This window comes from Alexandromys fortis, unplaced genomic scaffold (assembly GCF_014885135.2).
Source record: "Alexandromys fortis isolate MF-2015 unplaced genomic scaffold, M_Fortis_MF-2015_v1.1 scaffold_21, whole genome shotgun sequence".
In the NCBI taxonomy this organism is placed as follows: Eukaryota; Metazoa; Chordata; class Mammalia; order Rodentia; family Cricetidae; genus Alexandromys; species Alexandromys fortis.
The window spans coordinates 7,155,516-7,179,832 of NW_026067905.1; the positions used below are offsets into that span (position 1 = coordinate 7,155,516).

General features: G+C 42.6%; 1 protein-coding gene across 3 annotated transcripts in view; it reads left to right on the forward strand.

Annotated features, from left to right (window-relative positions):
• The window catches only part of Rerg (RAS like estrogen regulated growth inhibitor), a 114,504-nt gene that overhangs the window by 81,066 nt on the left and 9,121 nt on the right, over positions 1 to 24,317 (forward strand). For 2 of the 3 annotated variants that reach the window (XM_050135223.1, XM_050135224.1), the window contains exon 3: positions 18,699 to 18,755. The exons of the other annotated variant lie outside the window; for it this stretch is intronic. In XM_050135223.1, coding sequence (XP_049991180.1) covers positions 18,699 to 18,755 — 57 coding nt within the window. The remainder of the gene's footprint in view (positions 1 to 18,698; positions 18,756 to 24,317) is intronic. 3 annotated transcript variants of the gene reach the window in all.

The following is a 24,317-nucleotide window of genomic DNA, read 5'->3' on the forward strand; positions in this document are numbered from 1 at the left end:
AAACAGAATAGGATGCTGGGCGGAAGAGGAAGTGAGGTCAGACTCTGCACTGCTTCCGGAGAGACGCCATGCTCAGCCCTCCCAGGTAGACGCAATAGCTCTGCGCTCTGAGGGAGATGCATGAAGCTCAGATCCATAATGGACGGAGGCTAGAATCTTCCCGATAAGCGCACCTTGGGGTGCTTACACACATCATTAGAAATGGGCTAGTTCAGGTGCGAGAATTAGCCTGTAAGGGTTAGAGTTCATGGGCCAAGCAGTTCTTAAATGAATACAGTTTGTGTGTTGTTATTTCGGGCATGAGCTAGCCAAGCAGCCGGGGTGTTGGGGACGCAGCCCCGCCGCCCCTATTTCAACAGTTTAAATACCTTTAAAACATCTAATGAGAGAGACTGGTGTTACATATTTCTTTTCCCTCTCATTTTTCTCTCCCTGGAACTCCCTAGTAGTTTATTACTCAGGGAAATGCTAGGGAAAACAGAAGCAAAATAACTCAGACACTAATTGACAAATCATCAACGAATAATTAAACTGATATTTGCATCACACCACATGAATCTCAGCAGCATATCTATGTTAGGATCCCATAAATGAGCACAGCAGTGGCTTGGTTCATTTTAACATCCAGTTATAGAGAAAAGGCTGGAGGGAGACAGATGGGGCATAAAGTGAAATTTTACAAAATACTCCAGACAACCACACGGAAACACCGCCTTTGCTGATGGGGTTCTAGCTGCTCCGTCCTGGAGATTTACCCTTGAATAAATCTGCTTTCTGAGTTGCTAGAAAGAGAACACTTTGTGTTGAAAAAAATAAGCCTAGTGACGTGACTCCGAAGTGAATCTTCCAGTTTGAGCAAAGTAACAGTTCTGGTTGTGCTGGCTAAAAGGTGACACATGGTTTATGAACTGTAAAATATAATACACGGTCATTATGGAACATAGTCATTGTTTTTACAGAAATAGAAAGACAGACAGATGATAGATAGATATCGAGAAGATAGATAGATAGATAGATAGATAGATAGATAGATAGATAGATGATAGATAGAAGATAGATAGATAGATAGATAGATAGATAGATAGATAGATAGATAGATATTAACCAATCTCGTGTTCAGACACAATCTTTAAAGTTAAGCATAATGTGAAAAGGTAGGGATAAATCAAACAAAATAATGGTTGTCCTAGTTGGCTCCTGTGTCTGTGATAAAGCTTGGGAAGGAGCAGGTGTATTGTGTCTTATGTGTATTGTTGTTATGGCCCTTTATAGACGGAAGCCAGGAAAAGAGCTCAGGGCAGGAACCTAGAGGTTGGAACTGAGGAGAAACCATGGAGAAACACTGCTTACTCTCTTGCTTTTATTGGGCCTGTTTTTTTTTTTTTTTACAACCCAGGACCCCCAGTCTAAGGGTGGCACTCCCACATCACTCATCAATCAAGATATTGCCCTTTGAGTTTGGTTCCCACTGGGTCACATCCTCCTGTAACTCTAGGCCCTGGGGCTCTGATATCTTCTTCCAGTCTTTATGGGTACCCACACACACCTCGCACACACACATGCAAACACTTGTGTGCACACATACAAATGCACTTAACAAAAATGCATTCACACACTTATATAAACACATTAATAAAATAATTTAAAAAAGAAATGTGTTTAGCATGAAACTTGAGAGAAGATGCAGAAGAAATCATGAAATCTTTTGTATTTTTATTCTTCAAATGATGTAATAGGTAACCCTTGTTCAAACAATGATAATAACAATGCGTATAATCAAAATGAGTGACAGTAATGACACAGGGCAAGGGTGGATGACAGTCTACACTTGGGGAAGAGCTTTTTGTTCAAAAACTGACCCAGGTGTTGCTGTGTATTACATGCTCTAAGATCAGCACTTCTTTTTTAAAAGTGTGGTTGATGTGCTAAGAGAGATTCAAAAAGTTACTTTAATATAACTTTATTTTATGCATATTAGTGTGAAGGTATCAGATCTCCTGGAACTAGATTTACAGTCAGTTGTGGGTGCTAGGAATTGAACCTGGGTCCTCTGGAAGAGCAGACGATACTCTTAACCACTGAGCCATCTCTCTAGCCCCGAAACTCAAAATCAGAATGGTGCAAGGTGCTCAATTAAACCAGAGACTCTAGGAAAAGAGGGAAGGAAGAATGTGTGGAAGAAAGAAATGTGTAGACTATACACGGACACTACAGGAGTGACCGAGTGGGATCTGAGTGGGACAAGGCGTCCAGGGAGGCTCATCCCTGGTAGCAGAATACACTCTGGTGTGAGCTTGCATTGCTCTTAAACTAGCAACAATCCCCCTGCCTCAGATTCCCAAGGGCTTGGATTACAGATGTTAGCCATCTTGCCCTACCTAGAAACTATGATCTCCTAATCCTACAAAGGCTATAAACCTGATGATGGTGCCAGTCACGATCTTAAAAATGTAAAATGGTGCAGACACTTTGAAGGACACGGGTAATTTCTTCTCAGACTAAATGTACAGCCTTACCCTAACCCAGCAACTGTGCTCTTTGACGTTTATCAAAATGTTCTGATGGTCTCTCTCTACATCATACTTGTATGCGAGTTCCCTTTACCGAACCATATCTGCCCCCAAATGGGATCAATTAAGTGAGTCTTCAAATAGTGGCTGGTTGAAAGGCCTATAGACTGGAGTATTCAGCAATAGGAAGATATGAATTATTGAGCCACACAGGGCCATGGATGAAGCCTAGTGTTGCCGCAGGATGAAGGAGTTGATGTGATGAAACACACATGGCTATTTCTATGCCTGATTCTGCACAGTCACTGATGGTGAAGGAAGACGGGCACTGCTCTGTGTTTCTTTGCTGTCCGGATGTCGTGCTGGGAGCATTTCAGTCCCACCTGCCCCACTCTGGTCACCTTGGTAGTGAAGCCGCAGCCACGTGGATTAAATAAAAATACAACCATTTGACCATTCATATGTTTATGATGCTTTTGTTTACTTTTATAAATATTCTGTGTACACGGAACAGACTTTTTCAACATCTTTGTCCGAGTATGTGATGTATTTTGAGCACATTGTGGTTTGTCTTACAAGCTTCTCATGGGTGGTTCTCCAGCCCAGTGGCCCACAGTTTCTCTCACCTACACTCTTGGGTTTGTGAGCCCTAGCTCCCTTCACAATGGACATTTTGGATCCAGGTTTTTTTTTTTGTTGTTGTTGTTGTTGTTGTTGTTATTTTGTTTTTTGGAGGGTTTTTTTTTTGTTTTGTTTTGTATTTTCAAGACAGGGTTTTTCTGTGTAGCTTTGGAGCCTGTCCAGGCACTAGCTCTTGTAGACTAGGCTGGTCTCGAACTCACAGAGATCCTCCTGCCTCTGACTCCCAAGTGCTGAGATTAAAGGCGTGCACCACCATCGCCCAGCTTTGGGTCCAGTTTTTATGGAGTTCTGAGGGCAACTTCAGGATCATGTTGAGACCCACAGAAACTCCCCATTGTTTGAAGTTACACCTAATCACTAGCCACAGCCTGTTAAAGCCACTAAGTGTCACATGGACAAGAAACAAGACCAGGGCAGAGCAAAGAACTTCTATGGACAGAGTCCTGAGAGGTCCGTGAGCCTTTCCATGACTGATGTCCCCATAAGCATTGTGTTAGAGACTCCTCAGCTTCCTTGGGACATTTAGTCATTCAGAATCTCTTTTATGCCCACAGTAAAATCTGAATATTTCTAGCTATCAGCTTCTACTGCTCTGTAGCTGTAGACACAAGAAGAAAAAGAAATAGACATTAATATCACATGTATTTCCTCTTTCAGCAAAAAGTAAAGATCGAAAACCTGATTTTTATTCAAATCCTTTGATAACATAAACAGTATTTAATTCCTTGCAGACGATTTTGGTGAAACTCATTGTCTTAGAATGAAATGTTGCTTTTAATAATACACAACAAACCAGAAAATTGTGACTACAAACCCCATATTGGAAAGATGTCATTTATTTCTTAATTGTTATTCTTATAACTAAGGCAAATAATAATTCTCAACTTGTATGAATCTAGTTGGAAAGTTTGGACCAAGAAAGTGTAGAGTGTTATTGAAATTTGGTGTATTAACCTTCAGACTTGAAGACAAAATCTAGTGACCTCTTTACAATATTCCAAACTGGTCTTTCAGCTTCAAATGAGCAGTAATATATCGGCAGACAATCATACACATTGGTTTTGCTCTTGAAAAACTTATTGCTTTCATTTTATAATCATCATAAACATTCCCAATCTTCTTATCAGATATGTTGAGATTTTGAAGCCATGCTTCCCCAGCCTTTCCTACTTCCATTTGCCCCCCCTAAGACAGTTGCCATAATCAACTTAATCCTTACCTCGACACTTCCACAGCTGGGAGCCCTCATCATTCACTATTTCAATGTCCTGAAGTGAGACTCTATATCTTGGGTTCCATAAACACAATGTTTTCCGACAGCTCTTGGAAATTGTATTAAGAAAAGCCTTTCACCGAAAATTCGCATTTCCATGATAAGTCTTTTCCTTCAGGGTGCTATTCTTCCCAGAATGTAGAACAAGTCCACGTTTTCAGGCTTACACAGGCAGTCATTTCAAAGCTCTGCTTCAACCCCATCTCGATCTAGTTCACCTCCCATTTTCCCCGCCAGCTTATACAGCATGCGTCTTTGTACTGGGCTCATTTTACACATCCATTAAGTTGCTCATTTTTACTTTTTATGAGGCTTAAGGATTTTTGTGTCAACTTGTTTTGACCTTCCTGGGAAAGACAGCAGGGGGTCAAAATGATAAGGGGTGGGGGTGGGGTCTCTTCAGAGAGTACAGCTATAGAAACGGATTGTTTAATACTTGCCTTGTTCTGGATACATTCACTTTTTCGGTGCAGCCAGAAATCTGAGATTAGGTAGAGAACACGGGAAGCAAGAGAGAATGCCATGGTTATGGAAAGGCAGCATTATGGACAAAGTCTCTGCTTTCTGTAAACCATCTACCCCATTTTAGCCACATCGACTACATTTACAACCCAGCAGAGTGGCGCCATGACAGGGACCACTCCCGCCAGCTGCCGGGTCAGCCGGCAGCTACGGAACAGTGTCTGACAGTAACTACGACAGGACAGACAGCCAAGAGACACATGTTGACTATGGGATGGATAGATGGATGGATGGATGGATGGATGGATGGATGGATGGATGGACGGAAGAATAAAGAATGATGCATGTGTAAGTGTGTGTGTGTGTGTGTGTGTGTGTGTGTGTGTGTGTGTGTGTGAAACGCTGGCTGGATGGTAACTCTGTTTGATGTTTTCATTAACATCACATGCTCACCGTCTTCAAGCTTGATGTCATTCTTTAAAACACTCATTGATCTTCCAGAATGATGTCATTCTTCATCAAACCATTGTACTCATTCCTCTCCCATCCGCTCAACTCCTAATCAGTGATGGTTTCTGGGCCAGATCAAGTGCAGTCATCTTCACCCCCAGGAACGTGTGTGTGGGCTCATGAACTCCAGAGTAGAACTGAGCTTCTCAGTGTGACATGAGTTTCTTCATATTCTGGGCTAAAAGAATTTCACAGCCCACCCCAACACACATACATGGCTTCACCCACACAGCATTTGACCCATCCATGAACGTGTGATTCCTAGCTGAATGTGGCTCTTCTGCATTGTCACTATTAGACATGTCAAGTCTCTACTTGACTTTCTCTCTAGAAGTGAGCAAGCTTTGACTCATCCAAGCCTCAACTCACAATTTAGCTCTAATATGATATCATCTTGCCCGTGGAATCTTCTGTCTTGCTTTCTTTTGGTACTTTGCATGGGAGTCAATAAATGTGTATTGATTAAATATGAAAATTGCATATAAAAAAGAAAGTTTTAATAAAAAGGTGCATGTGTGGAGAGTATGAGTATACATCTGTGTGCATGCACATGTGTGTTCACTATAGATAGAAGTCAATGCCAAATGTCTTTCTCAATTGCTCTTCACCTTATTTTTTATTTTAAATTTTTTTTTGAGACAAGAGTTTCTCTGTGTAACAGTCCTAGCTGTCCTGGAACTAGCTCTTGTAGAACAGGCTGGCCTCAAACTCACAGAGATCCACCTGCCTCTGCCTCCTGAGTGCTGGGATTAAAGGTGTGTGCTACCACTGCCCAGCTTCTTATTTTAGTTTTTATATGTGTGGGTATCTTGCTGGCAAGTATGCCTGGGCACCAGATCCGCTGGAACTGTAGTTACAGCTGGGTGTGAGCTGACTTGTGAAGGAGGTATAGACACACACCACCATGCCAGCCTTTCACATGGGTGCTGGGGATCCAAACTCAGGTCTTCATCCTTGAGTGGCAAGTTCTTTACTCAACCATCTTCCCAAACCTAAAGAACTCTCAAAGGACTGAAGGTGGTTATCAGTAAACACATCTGAAATTTGATTTCTGTGTCTGTATCTTTCGATGATCCTTACTCCTGGCATTTCAAATCAGGCGGTTCTTACCGGTCCACCTCCAGTCTAGCCAATGTTTCCTTCCAACATAGTCCATCAGTTCAGAAGTTACTTTGTTTTCCTTTGATAAGTCTATGAGATTTCAAATTGGCATGTCATTGGTCTCAACCATTGCCAAAGCCTGATAACCCAAAGCTTCAAAGAGCTGCCCTCGCTCTATAGGGCAGACCACACCAGGCTCTGTGCCGGGACATGAACACTTCTGTCCTTCCCTTGAGGCACAATGGCTGCCGTGTCTTGTAGGAGGAAAGAACAGTCACAGAACGTTCCACCCCAACACAAAGGAAGATTAGGCACATAGAAGGTGGGTCGAAAAAAGACCCAGGTCTGGAAGAAAAGAACGGTGGGTGGCCTGGAGCATGAGGAGGCAGGGATATTCAAGGTGAAGCTTTGATTTGACCTGGACTGACAAAGGCGGAGGAGAAAGGGGAGGAGGTGCACAGTTTAGATATTCATCTGAAGTTTGTGGATATGCAGGGGTCCTGAGGATGAGGATGGCTGGATTTGAGCTGCTCCCGAGATGAACACTAATTTGATATGGAGAGTGAAGGAAAGAGATGAGTGGATGTGTTGTCCACAGAATGAAAGCCTGAAATAGTATGTGCCTGTGATCCCAGTACACAGGAGGCTGGGGCAGGAGGATTGCCATCTGGGGGTTTCAAGCATGACCCTGCCACAGAAGGGAAGAGAGGAGAGGAGGAAAAATAGGACAAGAGAGGGGAGAGAAGGGGAGGGGGAGGGAATGGAGGAAAGGGAAGAGGAAAGGGAAGGGGGAGATATAAGTTTGGAGGTATTTTTTTTTTTGAGGAGGAGTCTAGTAAGGAAATTTCTTAAGTCTCTGTGATGCTGAACTTGAACACATGACACTACCAAAAGCTGTAGGTAGAGAATTACTAATCACCTGCCTCTACCTCTACGCCAGAGCAGAATCATCAGTTAGCCCTTCATAAAGTGTGACTCCACGTTCACGTCTCGTGTTTCACACTCTGGAGATCACCAGGTCCTCTGCAGCACCAAAGTGAGTCGAGCTCCCCACCATCTGCCCTTGCTTCTTTTCTCCAATGAGAACACCGTGACAACAGGACCTGGGTTATGGGTTAGTTTGGACCTGAGGCATGTTCTAGATCAGTCACCCCACCACCGTCACCCCTGTCTTAGCTTTTCCCAGGGCATGCGCGAGAGCGAATTCTCAAGTCTATAAGGATAAAAACCATATGTTATTTTCTTTGCTGAGACGGTTGCCTAAGATGGTTTCTGACATTTTATTTATTTAATTTTTTTTCTGAAAGAAACTGGCCAGGAGACCACAGTTCAGCTCACATTGCCTGATATCTGCTCCATTACGTACTTCCTGTCTCCTATGGTCTGTTGCATGAATTAAAAAAAAAAAAAAAACATTTGAAGAGAGAAACAAAAATCTTACTTATCTTAAAGTTTCCTTTTTGCTTCTCAAAATTTATAATCTCTCGCTGTGTTGCCATGGTTTTGGGTCATGGTGATTTTCTCCAGTAAAGAAGAAATCCCAGTCATGAACCAAAAATGCAGTTCCCAAAGCCTGCTTCTCAATAGGGTGTACACTCATATCGAAAAAAATCTCAACCATGTAGAATTAAGTCATGTGTGGAAATATTAAAATTTAGTAGTAACTATTGCATATTGCTAAAAGTATGTGCTTTGAGATTTAAAAAGTTACTGAACTCTGTCTTGGCTCCTCCATTTAGCTTCTCTGCAAATACAGAAAGTTAATCTTATTTCTTTTCATGTTCTTTTTGTATAAAATAGAAGCATTAATTCCCACTTTCAAGAGCTTGTATGATAAGTAAATACATTTGTGATCAATATCCATTATGTACTTGGCTCCCGTTGAATGTTCAGAAAGTGCCATTGGTGTTGAATTTAAAACATTCCTAGAGCCTCTCTAACGTCGTAGTCAAGGAGTGTATACACTTCAACAGAACAGCTAATTTGATTAATGAATGGCAATTAAGTTTCTTATAATTGAGTCATGATAATCCACAGTCTTCATCTCCTGGGTCCTCAGTGGGTGTTCTTTTGGGAAGAATGCCCATCTCAGTCTTTTCTCAAAACCTTTGGCTAGTGTAAGGCTAACAGCTGTGGGTGGCAATGATGGTGGTTTCTCGCTGACCTATGGGAAGAGGTACAGTGAGTCCTGCAATTCTGATCAATCAGATTAGCAAAGCTAAGTGGACCAGATGGACATTGGTACCAGTGGCCAGACCTGAGAAGCGGTTGATGATAGGTGGACCAGATGGGCATCAGAACCAGTGGTTAGACCTAAGAACAATAAATATTTACAAAGTCGTTGGGTATATTCTGTGATAGAGAAGAAATGAATGGCATGAACACAATAGAGGAAGTGATGTCCTTGCAAGGTTGGAATTTTAAATGGGAGGTGACTGCTGTGGGTTGTATAGTAGCATCATGCGTCTGCTGTGCCTTGTATGTCCTTCATCCTCCCTCACTTGACGATGGTCCAGCCTTTACTGCCTACTTACTATGCTGATCAGTTATTAGCTTGTCTGGATTTTAAGGAAGCTAAATTGAAATAAAATTGGTGCAGGAGGACTGACTTCGGAAGCAACCCTCCCCCAGATCCCCACCAATGCCATGGCACTCTTGCATAATATTTAAAATATTCAACCCCAAAGAAAATAATTAAGTCAACTAAATGTAGACGGTGAGGCAAAGGATTGACACACCATGTGTGTGTATCAGTGTGCCATGGCTTATAGAAGTAAAAGTGTGTCTTTGCTCCACAGTGAGAAAAAAAAGGCCAATAATAAACACTCAACCTCATGTCTAGAAAAGTGATTTTTCTTAGAGATATTTCAGGTGCTATTTTCATCATGGGTTTAATTCTTTCATAGCAAAAGCAATGTTGAGCAAAACCATGCAATGTCTTCGTTGCCCATCCCCAGCCAAGATGGAACAATGTATCCAGGTAGCACGCAAGTAAGCACACTTGTACATATAACTTACATATGGCATCCTCAGGAAAGTTTTCATCCAGAGAGCGCAGTGACAGCAGAGGATGCAGCAATCTCTGGCAGCACTCTCTTTGTTTGAACCCCAGTGGCCGAAAACTCGAGGAACCTGAAGTCGGGGGCCCTCAGATGAGAAATATGGGCCTAGTGAAATGGCGTATGTGGGTAAAGGGCTTGCTGCCCAGGCTGATAATCTTGGAAGGACAGAACTGACTCTCAAAGTTCTCTGGCTTCCCCAGATGCACACATGCAGATGTGCACGCGTGCATGCACACACGCACACACACACACACAGAATAGAAATAAATAAATAAATGGACAAGCAATGGTGGTGCACACCTTTAATTCCAGCTGGAAGCAGAGGTAGGCGGATCACTGTGAGTTCGAGACCCGTCTGGTCTACAGAGTGAGTTCCAGGACAGACTCCAAAGCTACACAGAGAAATCCTGTCTCGAAAAACCAATAAATAAATAAATGTAATCAAACCGGGCGGTGGTGGCGCACGCCTTTAATCCCAGCACTTGGGAGGCAGAGGCAGGCGGATCTCTGTGAGTTCGAGACCAGCCTGGTCTACAAGAGCTAGTTCCAGGACAGGCTCCAAAACCACAAAAAAAAAACCCTGTCTCGAAAAAGAAAAAGAAAAAAAAAAAAAGAATCTGACAAGTATTGCAGTACCAAAACACACCTGTACCCATGTTCACCCCACTCATGCAGACACACACACACACACACACACACACACACACACACACACAGATAAATAATGAGTACAGTTGTGCTGGCAAAGGCCTAGCACAGTGTCTGAGCTTCCAGTGCATGCTCAGTAGATTAGATTGGTGATATTAACACGACTGCATTCTTGAGCCTTTCCCATTATACTTTTTATGACACCGTTTCAATCAAGGCTGTGCTTGGCGGAATGAGCCAACAACAGAGGGGGAGAGGAAAACGCCCATCCTTCTCTTGCATTAGTTTTAGTGCTTGCTTTATTATGACACGGTAACTACAGACCATAAATTCAAAGTGAATTTTGTACACAGAGCAATTTTACATTGATCTTGCAAGCCGTGTAGGGTTAGCAATAGGTACCATGGCCTCGGGTGTTTGCTGGTATTAAAGTCAAATAATTGTGCAGTAGGTGCTGAGGAGGAGGGGAGTTGGGGAGAGAGATCCCTTGTGGGTACAGTCTCATTTCAAGAAACTCCATGCTTGGGATACTGGGTCAACTCATTCTAATGCCCTCCTCCAGCTTTAAGCTTACAACTTTTGTTGAATGGTAATAAGCTTGGTTATTAGTTAAATTGGGAAAAATTGATTTAAAAAATGGTCAAGAGTTCTTACCCCAAAACTAATGGTCCACAAAGGTGCTATGCAGTAGAAGATTCCCCTTCTATTTTGTGTAACAAACATTGTGTTTGTTTCTCACAGAGCATTTGAAGGTCTTTACGGCAGTAGTTAGTAAAATGTGTAAAAGCCATAACAAAGTGATGTGATTTTATGTGTTTCTAGAACATGGAATGCTTCACGAAGGTCTCACTGGTTATAAAGTGAATACAAGAATTCATTTATTTGTAACCAACCCCTTCACTACTGCATGAGTTAGGAAGTAGAAGCCCTAGAGCCTAAATTAAATTAAATTAAGGGTTTCCATTGGGGCGTGATGAGGATGGTGGACACAACTCAGAAAGGGTGCCTGATGACCAGGTGGGAAGCGGGAAGCAGCAATGGTTATAAGAGCTTTGACCTGGGGGCTGACAAGATGGCTCAGTGGATAAGATGCTTTCTGCCAAACCTGAGGAACCAAGTTCAATCCCCAGAGTCTGCAAGAATGGAAGCTGAGAACTGAACCACCACGGGCTGTTGAAATAGGAGCAGCGGGGCTGCGTCCCCAACACCCCAGCCGCTTGGCTAGCTCACGCCCGAAATAACAACACACAAACTGTATTCATTTAAAGAACTGCTTGGCCCATGAACTCTAGCCCTTACAGGCTAATTCTCGCACCTGGACTAGCCCATTCCTAATAATGCGTGTAAGCACCCCAAGGTGCGCTTACCGGGAAGATTCTAGCCTTCGTCCATCCTGGGAGAGTGTAGCATGGCAAGCATGGTGTCTCTGCTCCAGAGCAGAGCTGTCGAGTCTCTCCGGGAGCAGAGCAGAGTCTGACCTCACTTCCTCTTCCGCCCAGAATTCTATTCTGTTTCCTCCTCCCATCTATGCTCTAAGCTAAGCCAAGCAGTTTCTTTATTGCTCAGCCAATGAAATCAACAGATTGATATATGACACTCCCACATCACTTCCCCTTTTTCTGTTTAAACAAAAAAAAGAAGGCTTTAACTTAACATCCAAAACTCTAGAAATGACAGAGACATCTCGCTGCCTGGACAGTCACCCAAAGTTCCTCTGTACCGTTGGGGCATCCATCTTCGGCCTACAGGCCCATAGTTTCCAGCAGACATTTCCACAAAGCAGGAAATTTCAAAGGCAGTCACTATCTGCTTGTCCTGAAGAATGTCTTGCAGACTCTTTCATGAAGCAGGAACCCCGAAAGATCATCTCACCTTTAGGCAAGTTCAGCAGTCCTCTCTCTGCGGGTTCTCTGTGTCCAGTTTATGCAATAGTCCAGGCAAGAGCAGTTTCTTGCCCAAATGGCTATCAAACTCCATAAGGATCCTCTTTGATGCCCATCTTCCTCTTGAAGTAGATTGGTGCTGCCAGGAGCAGAGTGTCTCATTGTCATGAAAAGTCCTAAGTTATTAAAACATTTAAAATGCCATATTCTATAATCTTTGAAAAATATGAAGAATGCCTATCTAAAATATATCTATGCACATCTAGAAAATCTTAACTAACATAACTACAAGCTTAACTACTATTAATTATTATTCATTAACAACCTATATACATTCAAAATTGACCTTAAATTTAAATCACTAAAGAAAAATCCATATCAATGTAAATTATTCATCCTCCCGCTCCAGACAGACGCAGGTTAAGATCCTCTCTGGTAAGCCAACTCATGGGCTACACAGAATATTAAAAATGGATTAGAACAATATGTAAGAGCTAGCCAATAAGAAACTGGACCTAGCCGGGCCAGGCAGTCTTTGAAAGAATACGGTTTCCGTGTAATTATTTCTGGGTATAAACTAGCCATGCGGGCGGCCAGGTGCTGGGGACGCAGCCCTGCCGCTCCTATTTCAACAACGGGCTGTACTCTGAACTTCACATGTGCTGTGTGGCACATGTATACACACACTCACATAACAAATAAATATGAAATATTTAAAACTTTGGCCTGGGTATTTTCAACATTTCCATGTAGGTTTTTCAGCCCCATGCTAGTGTGTTATTTTTCTCTACTGCTCTATAGTAAATGCTTATTCTCCCGTGCCACTGAGGTTAGAGTCAATCGGTTGTACAGCCAGATCTGCATGCCCGAGGCCCTGCAGGGATGAGCAATCACATCTTTGTAGGCGATCGCCTGCCCTTGTGCATCTTAACAAAAGACAGCACAGACACTCCATGAACTAACTGTTCAGCGGGAGCCTGCACAGTGCCATCTGCAGGGTCTGCCTGTGTTGTTGTGGGATCAGACTCTTGTAAGTATCACTGTGAGCTTGCATTTGATCGGATCCGTTTACTTCTGGCTAAAAAGATTTATCATATCGAACACAAACTGGCAAGAGGAAAAGTCAGAGTTCTGTGGGAAGCAAAGATTGCAATCTTGCACTGGGCTTCAGAAAACCAAACAAACTCACACTCTGCCCGAGATGTGGGGATAGCGAAAGTGAGAAAATTAAACTGGCCTTTGTAGTTAACAGTAGCTTTCGTGGGAGGAGGCAGTGCTGGGAACTAAGTCCTGGGCTTTGCACATTCCAGGAAAACACTCTACTACTGACTCACACCCCCAACTCTTACACAAACATTTAAAAGATATTTTCAACACTATTTATTGTTAGCGTGTGTGCACATGTATTAGAGCACACCTGTCATGGCACACATGTGGAGGAACTAGTTCTTTCCTTCCACTTTCATGTGTGGGTTCCAGGGCCCTAGCACAGGTCACTGGGCTTGAACAGCAGTTACTTTCATCCTCTGGCTGCCTCTCTAGCCCTAGACAGTGCATATTAATAAGCTATAGAATAACAAATGTTATTGTGATCATGAAAAAGACCTTATATGCCTCCGCTATGCTGCTTGAGCCCCTAACGTCATATACCCACGTCACCTCTTATGGGAAGATTTATTCAAAAGTGGCATGGTGCCATTGGGATTCCTCTGCAACTGGTTTCTCTGCTGTGTCTTTCAGTGATGGCTTGTTACTTCCCTTTTAAGGATGAGTCATCATTGTTACCATCACTGATTCTGGCTTTTCATCTACCTAGTAAGGACCTTTTTGTCTACCAGGAACCACTCTAGAAACCGGAAAACTGATAAGCAGAATGAATCCCACAGATTCTGCTCTCGCAGAATATGCATTTTTAAAGAAATGGCCAAGCAACATAACAGCAACAGTAACAGTAATAATAATAATAATAACAATAACAATAACAATAATAATAATAATAATAATAATCTCTGTGCAATCATAGTTGCTCTGTTCCTCTTAATATCAGTAGGTGGTTGTGGTAGTTAATAGCAGCTATGGCTCTGTCATGAGCAGCAGTGCATCATGGGGCAATGGTACAAAACTGCCTTTTCTCCGTCTGTACTCACCATTGCTCCTTCTCCATGAGCCACACTGCCCAGGCCACGCTCCAGGACCATGCCACTCACATTTCCCTGTCTCAGGGCCTTGCCCTTCTTTCCGTCTGAAGTATTATCCCTTCAGATATCTTCTCTTATACATTTTAAAACTCCCTTATCACAAAGGACTACAGGAGCTGGAAAGGCTGCTCAGTGGTTAAGGGCACTTGCAGCTCTTGCAGAAGACTCAGGTTTGATTTTCAGAACCCACATCATGTGGCTCACAGCTGCCTGTAAATCCAATTCCAGGAACCTGATGCCCTCTTCTGGTCTTTTTGAGTACCTTCATGCAGATGATAAACAGACACGTGCGCGCAAATACACACACACACACAAACACAAGCGCATAAAATTAAAAGAAAAATCTCTTTTTGAAAAAGGATCATATGCAAAGCAGTGGTAGCATGCAACTTAAATCCCAGCACTTAGGAGGCAGAGGCAGACGGCTCTCTGTGAGTTAAAGGCCAGCCTGGTCTATGAAGTGAGTTCCAGGACAGCCAGAGCTGTTATACAGGGAAACCCTATCTCAAAAGATCGAAAAAAGGGAGGGGATCACCTTTGCCACTCCCTTAAATAGCATCCCTCACTTCTTCAAGTATTGCTTAGTTATGATAAAAGAAAAAATAGATATAAATATTGTAACTGTAATTCTTGCTTGATACCTGTTTTGTTATATGTAATTTTACTATGTTAAAGTTAAAACCTTCCTTTCATTTAGACAAAAAGGGGAATATGATGTAGGAAATCCTTCTGTATATGTGCTGCTTTTATTGGTTAATGAATAAAGAATCTGCATTGGCCTGTGATAGGGCAGAGCAGAGCTAGGTGGGGAACCTAAACTGAATGCTGGGAGAAAGAAGGCAGATCAGTGAGAAGCCCTGTGGCTGCCACAGGAGACAGATGCCCCTGCTGGAGCCACGACCTCGTGGTGATGCATAAATTAATAGGTATGGGTTGATTTAAGATGTAAGAGTTAGCTAGAAATATGCATAAGCTAACAGGCTGAGCACTGCTGCAATTAATAGAGTTTCTGTGTGATTGTTTCAGGTCTGGGCAGCTGGGAAACAAACAAGCAGTCTCCGTCTACAGTCATGGAGCATCTATGACAAAGATGGTGCATGACATGGGCTGTATTGAATCTCAGCACAAGGAGGCTGCTCCAGTGAATAGAAGCAGCCCAACAGCCAGGGGCCAACCGGTGAAGCAGGAAATGAAATATGCACGGGTGGGGGCTGATATCATATATAAAAATCATATTCTGTAATGAAATTTGTAAAAAGAAAGAAAGAAAGAAAGAAAGAAAGAAAGAAAGAAAGAAAGAAAGAAAGAAAGAAAGAAAGAAAGAAAACTCTGGGGGATAAATAATTCTGGTGACCCTTAAAATGCAGAGTCGCTGGGGTATCTTGGCCACAGTTTAGAGAATAATAAAACATTTAACAGACAATACATCACAGTGTAAAATTACCATTTTATTCTTTATGCCAAGCAAATTAAAATGTTATAGAAATAGAAATCTAAAAATATGTCATTTTGTCTTTCCCAAAATTAATTCATAAGGAAAAAAAGGAACACCTGAGAACACATCTCTGATAAATGTGTGTCACTGTTTCTGCGTACTTTGCTGGTATTTGAAATAGATTAGTTTGTTAAATGCATGCTCCCATTGTTAGAAATAATCACTGTGTGCAGTTGTGTAAGAATATTGACGTTGTTAGATTGGCTACACTACCAGAAGTAGGTTACTCTGTATAGTTGGCAGTAGGAATTCAGCCAGTATCCGAAGAGTCAACAGGAACAGCCTGCCAACAGCAAATAGGTGGTCTTGAAGGTAGATGAAACCTGTACTTTATGATTGTTGTTGTTGTGTAGTATGTGTGTATGTGTGTGGACATGCACATGCCATGATGTCCTTGTGGAGGTCAGAGGACAACTTTCAGAAGTTGTTTCTTTCCTTCCACCACGTGATCCATGGGTCAGACTCAAGTCCTGAGGCTTGGGCCATGAGCTATTTTATCCTCTGAGCCATCCTTCCAGCCCCAGTTATGTTGTTGTGAGTACAAGAAATTTCTTTGGAGTTAACATATCCAAATTCCTTCTGTATGTTATACAAGTTTCTTGAGAGGGTGACAGGTCTTTGCTGGAGTAAAAGTGACAGCGTGGAAGAGCAGTGTGTCGTTAAGAATAGTCCCAGTGACCGTAACTGAAGGACAGTTACATTATGTAAAATCCATCTATACATATTCAAAACCTTCAAACATTCAACAGTAACAGCATTCTGGATGTCTTTTGCATATCTTCCTTATAGCTTCAAGCTGTATTGCCAGCCCAGACATCATCAAATGATGCAATTATTCTCAGCATATTTGATTTTGAAAGGCAGTGAAGTGTCTAATGTAGTTCAGAAATACTTTGAGAAATGATTAAATTTTAAGTGGTTTTGGAATTGAAAAATGCCAGTTATAGTTTGACTAAGTCATTCCTTATAGATACAAAACACTTTTTATAGATTGGCCTTTAAAGCTAAAATAAACATTCTAACTAAAGATAGGGTCTTTAAATACTTTGGCCAGCTCTGTTTGCTAACATTGTTTTGTTTTTGAGACAGAGTCTCACTATGTGGACTTGGTTGGTCCAGGACTCAGAGAGACCCACCTGCCTCTGTCTCCCAAGCGCTGAGATTAAAGAAATGTGCCTCCATACCTGGCTAACATTGTTCATTTTTAAAGGAGAAAAGTATCTGTCTGTACTTATTGTTTTACACGTGTAAAAACCAACTTAAAAATAAAAGCCTTCTTCTCGAGAGAATTCGCAGTGACAGACGGAGGACACAGCTGAAACCACAAGTCCACTCCCCATGGGAAGGATGACGGGGTCAGTGGCCATGCCACTTCAGGCTCTGGACGTATACTGGCTCTAACCAAGTCTCATGCTCTGCAATTAAGAAAGAATATTGCTATTTTCCCTTATTGGTCACCAGCAACGAATTCACATATAAGTAAGTGAATAAGGTCTGTTTGACAGTGTCCACGTGGCACTGTGCACTGTGGCAGCTCACAGGAGACACAAACAGGAAAGAGGCATTCTTCTCTGCTGACCCTAAAAGTGACGACAGATACCATGGACCTAGCCTCCCCCCGCCCTTCCAGTTAGCTTTGTTCCTTCAAGGAATACCTGTGAGCAGTTCATTCAAGGTATTTCTGTGAAAGTAAAGATATAATTGGTATTTTAAACTAGTAGCCATGATTTTTTTTATTTAAGTTCAGTGGCTTCTCAGAGAGACCATCTAGTGCCTTCAGAGAGATCAGGTGTTGGTGCAATTCTTTGTCAAATAGTTTGAACATGCTGGTTTTCTTCCCAAGGATTCTTTGTCTGTCTTTACTGTTTGTGATGGCCTCCTTCACAAACCTTCTCAAGTTTGGCAAGCACTCTTGTGAACTGCAATGGGATGTAACTCTCTGACATGAGTCCTGTCGACTTTCAGGACAACAGTGTCCACACGGTTAAGCATATTTTGCTTTGTTTTTTCTTATTTTAAGACAGGGACCATTTATTTAGCTCAGGCTAACCTGGAAGTTGCTATGTAGGCCAAGGCATCCTCAAACACACTATCCTCCTGCCTCACTCTCCCCGTGCTGGGCTTGCAGGGACGTGACAACATTACTGACCGCCACTTCTCTTTATCCATGCCCAGAGTTACAGTTGATGAATATCCAGATTGCCTATGACCTAAAATAAGTGCAGGACAATGGAGAGATTATAGACATTTCTTTGAGATGGGCTCTATAGCAAACAACCTGGAACAAAGCAGACAGCAAACCCCTGTGATCTTCCTGTCCTTGGTCCCTCTCTCCTCCCAGCATGTCTGGGGATACAGGCAGGCATGGCCACACCCAGCTTTTTCTACATGGGTGCTGGGATCTGAGCTTAGGCCCTCATTCTCTTACAGCACTCTTTGGCACTGTCTGATGAGCAATCATGAATTCCCAAGTCTCCGTTCTGGAGCGCTAGATGTCTTTAACACTGCATCTTTTTATCCCTAAATAATGGGGTGGTCCCCATTATTTTAGCTCACCTTTGTGGATATCTGTTGTTAGTACTCGATCTCTAAAGACTTGCAATGGGGCACTTTGCATCTGAATTAAAGGCTTTGTTGACATTTTTGTGTGTGCATTTTCACACTGTGCTGGTTGGTTGGCTTGACGCCTATGACTAGAAAAATAAATCTAAGCTGTAGATTTGTGAATGACAAGCATGTTAAAAACACCACCCAAGTCTGAGGCCACCATATGAATTGGAAGTGCATTGCAATAGTCACAGGTGAAGGAAATATCAAACGGGTATGGTGTCGTATGAATCTCTCCTCCTTCTACAGATGGATAAGAACTCCAGCAAGAGCTCACGCTTGACATATTGTTCTTTTTCTTCCACAGCTATTGTAGTGAGATTTCTGACCAAACGATTCATCTGGGAATATGATCCGACCCTCGGTATGTCAAACATTATATCCTTACCTCCCCCTCCAACGTGTTTATGGCCCTGAAAAGTGGAGTGCATGTCTGTGGTACCCTCGTTAATCCCCCTTTGGCTGTTTTGAAAGCATAATGTTTAATTTGTCATGCACGAAACCCTCCTAGAGGCCTGCAGGGTGCATCATACCCTATGTTTCAAGCCCTGCAGGACCTAGTGCATAAATAAAGAAGTTAAATCTATCCTCGGTGAAGAAGCAAATGGGTTCAACAGGATGCTCGCTCTCCCATCCAATATGCCACCTTGTCTTACTGGGAGGGAGACAGGGTGACTCTGGCAGCATTTGGGGTGGGACAGAAGGGTATGCTTAAGAGAGTTGCCCCCATAAGAACAAACATCTGAGCACTGATTAGGGGAGTGGGAGCAGAAAACCTTATCTCATCACTTTAGCTTCCAGAGGTAAGAGCAAAGAGGTGTTTGTGGGTAGAAAAGGCAGAAACTGTTTATAAATATGGGTGAAGACTACTCCTAGGCACTTCTGTTCTGATTTTTTTTTTAATTTTTTGTTAGTGTGTGTGTGTGTGTGTGCGCGCATGTGGTGGTATCCATGTATCATAGTGTATGTGTGGAGGACAGGGGACAATTGGCAGGCATCAGCTCTCTTCTTCACCTTATGGATCCCAGGGTTCAAACTCAGGTTCTCGGGCTTGGTGGGAAGTGCCTTTCCCCACTGAACCATCTTGACAGTCCCTCTGTTTTGATTTTATGGTTTTTGGTCCATAGGCCTTGTACGTAGTATTGGGTTTGACATAGGTATTTCCCTGCAAACGTACCATGTAGGAGATTGCATATGTAGTCCAAAGGAAGTTTATCCCTTGCACTTCGCTTACTTTAATCGCTCATTCCACCAACTATGAATGGCCTTCTGGGCATTTGCCCTGTAGTTCAGAGAGACCGGTTGACTGATCTGAGGTGGGGCTGCACTTCTTATGCACACACAGGTCAACAGTTGGGTGTCTCCCTCTATCTCTCTCCACCCTGTTTTTTGAGACAGGATCTCTCACTGTATCTGAAGCTTACCCTTTCTGCTAGACTGGCTGGCCAGCCTTCAGGATCCTCCTGTCTGGTCCCCTACCCCCCAGTGCTGAGATTATAGAACTATGCCACTATAACTGAATATCTCTATGGGCTCTAGGGATAAAATCCCAGGTCTACGCTTCACCCACTGAGCCATCTCTCCGCCTCACTGCTCTGCTGTGTTGACCTAGAAGTCCAGAAAAGAGCCAGAAAATAAATAACCATAGTCAGATGCGGCGGGGGAAGTGAACAACGAAGGGATAGACAGATGCTGGTTTATTTCTTTAGTGCTTAACTTTATAATCTATTTGGAACTTATGTTAGTGAGGTTATGATGGTGAAGACTCGGCAATTGTTTTCAAATCATAGATCATATTTTCTGTCATCAGTTATACAGCTCTGACCTCTTCACGTGACTTCTAAGACCATCTTCAGATACCACGTCATTTGTAGTGGGATGCAATTTAAACATCCAATGCCACTCTCTTATTTACTTATTTCTGTTTATTTTCATCATATGTGCTCTTTGTCTGCGCTGCTATGTGCGTTTCCCACAGGCAGGCCGATGCAGTGCATTGAACATTCCCATCTCCCCAGATGCCTTCTCCTCTTAATTTTTCTTTTTTAACCAATCCTGCCTCCTGTTAGTTCCCTTCATTCCTCTGGACAGTTTTTCCTCCACTTTCATGCCATATAGACCTATGTGATTTTATACATCTCTATAAAATCTATGAACCACGAGTGAGGGGAAAAAATACCCTATGGATCTATCTCTGAGGATGCCTTGGTTTGTTCAGTATAATCATCTCCTCTTGCATCCATTTTCCTGAGAGTGGCATCTCTCTGTTCCTCTGGGCGAGTCAAAAGCCTCCAATTGTGTGTGTGCAGACAGTTCCTTTGTCTGTGCTCCCATAACAAAGTCATTGTGAAGGGCAACAAGCCCCTCCAGCAGCTCCACGCTGTAGTTTGACGGGAAAATGCATCTTCCTCCTCCACTCTCTGATGTTATCTTGGCTGTTCTCAGCAGTGGATTTTTCTAGATCAGCTTCAGAGACTGTGATAGCATGGCATGACTGATTGGAACTGACCGAAATCCTAAGTCATTACCGGAACCTCATATTTTATGATAATCAATCTTTTAAACAAGAGTTTGACTTACATCCATTTTAAGGATCCTCCTCTGCCTTTGCTCTTTAAAAAACAGTCACTGTTTTTTAAATACATTAAATACATTAAATACACTGTTAGTAAATACATCGTCATAATTTTCCAGATTTGTATCTGGATAGAAATACCTCCAGGTAGCTCTGTGAAGATTCAAGGGAGAATGAAAAGTTATATGCTAAGACAGTAACATTAGCTATTGAATGAGATGAGAAAGCAAGGTAATAGTTTCCCATTTTTTGTTTATCTAAATACATATTTCTAACACAAACAAGAAAAGAAACTGAAAAAAAAGACTCGCATATGAAATGCAATATGTCTTAATTAGGGTTTCTCTTGCTATGAAGAGACACCATGAACACAGCAACTCTTGCAAAGAAAACTTTAAATTGGGGTGGCTTACAGTTTCAGAGGTTCAGTCCATCGTCATGGTGGGAATCAAGGTGGCATGGAGACACACATGATGCTGGAGAAAGAACTGAGAGTTCTTCCATCTTGACCCACAGGCAGCAGGGAGTCTTCTGTCTTAAGGGTGTGACTTGAGCAAATAAGAGACCTCAAAGCCCGCCTCCACGGTGACACACTTCCCCCAACAAGGCCACACCTCCTAACAGTGCTGGGCCCTTCAGGGGCCATTTTCTTTCAAACCATCACACAATGCTTCCCTGGCTTAAGTATAAAAAGAACTAAATTTAACATTTTAAATTTCTAGAATTATTTTATAGGCATGTATTATGGAATATATCTGTTGGTAGTAAAGTACAAAAAGTACACTTGGATTTGTCACTTTCTTCCCAGTACATTTTTTTTATATTACCATAGGGTTAAGGAGAGGAATGATTATTTCTTGAGAAAACATGCTTTTAAATATTTTTGTTTCTCAATTTTTCAAGCATACTTATGAATATAAACATACCGTGAGGTTGAGGTAGTCTTTTTGGATATTTAAAGGGGGCCATTATCTGTTGTCTTTCCCCGCGGTGTAAATATCCTCTCTTGTATTTCTTCCATTTCCGTAAGCTTTATAGTGATTCTTTGGTACTTTCCACTCTCATAGGAGTTCAGTGGAAAGCTAGTTACTCCCCACTCTACCCACATATCACAACAAAAGATGAAACCTACAAAAAAAATCACATTTTTTAGCTCTCTCTGGGTGTGTTTTAATAACTAACGTAAGTATTTCTAATTAGTCTTGGGTGAAGCCTTTCCCTTTTCTTCTATCCATTCAGAACAGCAGCAGCTATAAATAGGAAAGAGCCTATACTGCTTATCTGCAGGCATCCTTCCCCAGGAAGCATCACATCGCAGCTTAACCTTGCACCGCGCTGCTCAGCAAGGACCCTGGCTGCTAAGCAACCAGAGCCTTCCTCCACTTTCACGAGGAACAGGTGCATGACTCACTGGAAGGGGACGCTGCCATTAGCTCGCACACTGCAGAGATCTGTGTGGGCGTGTGCATTGGAAGCCCCTCAATTTTCTAGCATACAGGAAACCTCAATCCAGTGGATTCAAGGGAAATGGGCATTTCTTGGGTTTACTGTCTTATTCCTATAGGGAAAGACTGGGTCTTTGTGGAATTCACGGTTAATTTGCAAATTTCAAAACAACCGGCAGCCATGATTAGTTACATCACAAACAGAGCCGCATAAGCGGCATATTTATGAAGAAGGAAGAAGAAGGAGGATGGGAGTTGTCTCTTGAATTCTGGATTCAGTCTCTTCCTCACAGTTTGAGGAAGTGAGTTTCTTGGTTTTGGTCTTTCGTTGTTGTTTCATGAGTAGCTGGAAAGTAGGAACACCATCCCACATATTAACAAAACAGAATAGTCACCGCTCTCTGAAGCAGTCTTCTAAAGAAAACGCTTTGCACTTTGTCCCAGATAGGTTTTCTATTGCTGTGATAAACACCATAACCAAAACCATAACCAAAAGCAACTTGGCAAGGAAAGAGTTTATTTGGCTTCTGTGTTCCAATCACAGCTTCACCCTGAGGCAAGCCAGACAGGAAATCAAGGCAGAAACCTGAAGCATAAACCTTCCCCATGGCTTGCTCAGCTATCTCTCCAATACAGCTCAGGCCCATCTGCCTAGGGGTGGTACCGCCCATAGTGGGCGGGGCCCCGTCAATAGGCACCAATTAGCAATCCGAAAGTGCCTCACTGACGTGCCCATAAGCCAATCTGATAGAAGCAACTTCATCTGGGGTTTCTTCCTGAGACAGATGGGTTTGTGCCTAGTTTACAGGATCTAATCAGCAGAGTATTGTAGTGGCCAGTGACTGCAGGCTTCTAGACTTCAGACCCAGTGATTTTCATATTTGTTTTTGGTTGAATTTGTTTATGAAAGGGTCTAGCTTGCTGATTCTAATTAGAGGTACAAGCAAAGAATAGAGGGTGGGTGGAGGGAACTCGTACACCAACTTAAGCGCCCATTTTACAAAGACGCATTTTTTTTCTTTTTTAATGCAAATGTTTGAAGGCTGGAGTCTCAGAAAATCCCACAATCCTTTATATGGAACAATTTTCATTTCCCATGGCTTTTTCTCCTTCATCAGTGGCTTCTTGGCCAGATTCATCCCTGGCTTGTTAATAACACCGAAAACTACCCCTGAAAATCATCAGAATTTGGATGTGGTCCATTTAATCAGGAAACGACCCTGATGGTGAGAGGTGGATTTCGGCTTCGGACTAAACAGAATCCATAAATGTCTAGTCCCAATCAAGAATTGAATCCTTGCCTTTTAGGGTCATGTTACCCTCAAAGAATGTTGTGAGATGCAAGAGTGCAGAGAAAGGCTTGTAACCGCGTATAATTGTGTGTGTGCCTGTGTGTGTACCTGCTCATTGGTGCATGTTGGAGGCCTGCAGAGAAGAAGGGGTGCTGCTTAGTATATAGTACCACTGCCCTGGGACAAAGATGATGCACATTGTGTTTGAAGTCAGGGTCAATGTCCTTATGCACAGTAAAAGTTCAGCCAGGAATGAGGGAAGAACTCAGAGGACATAATAAGCCCACAGGCTCATTGATTCTGTGCTTGGTTCATCTTGCCTACCTCATAGCTTCCTCTGCTTGGAAAGGCTCAGACAGAGAGGCAAGTTCTCTGAACTGGGTACCGAAATAGAAGTGCTCAGGCATGCCATAGAACTATTTAATAACTGTAATGCAGGTGGGCGGTGGTGGCGCACGCCTTTAATCCCAGCACTCGGGAGGCAGAGGCAGGCGGATCTCTGTGAGTTCCAGACCAGCCTGGTCTACAAGAGCTAGTTCCAGGACAGGCTCCAAAACCACAGAGAAACCCTGTCTCGAAAAACCAAAAAAAAACAAAAAAACAAAAACAAAAAC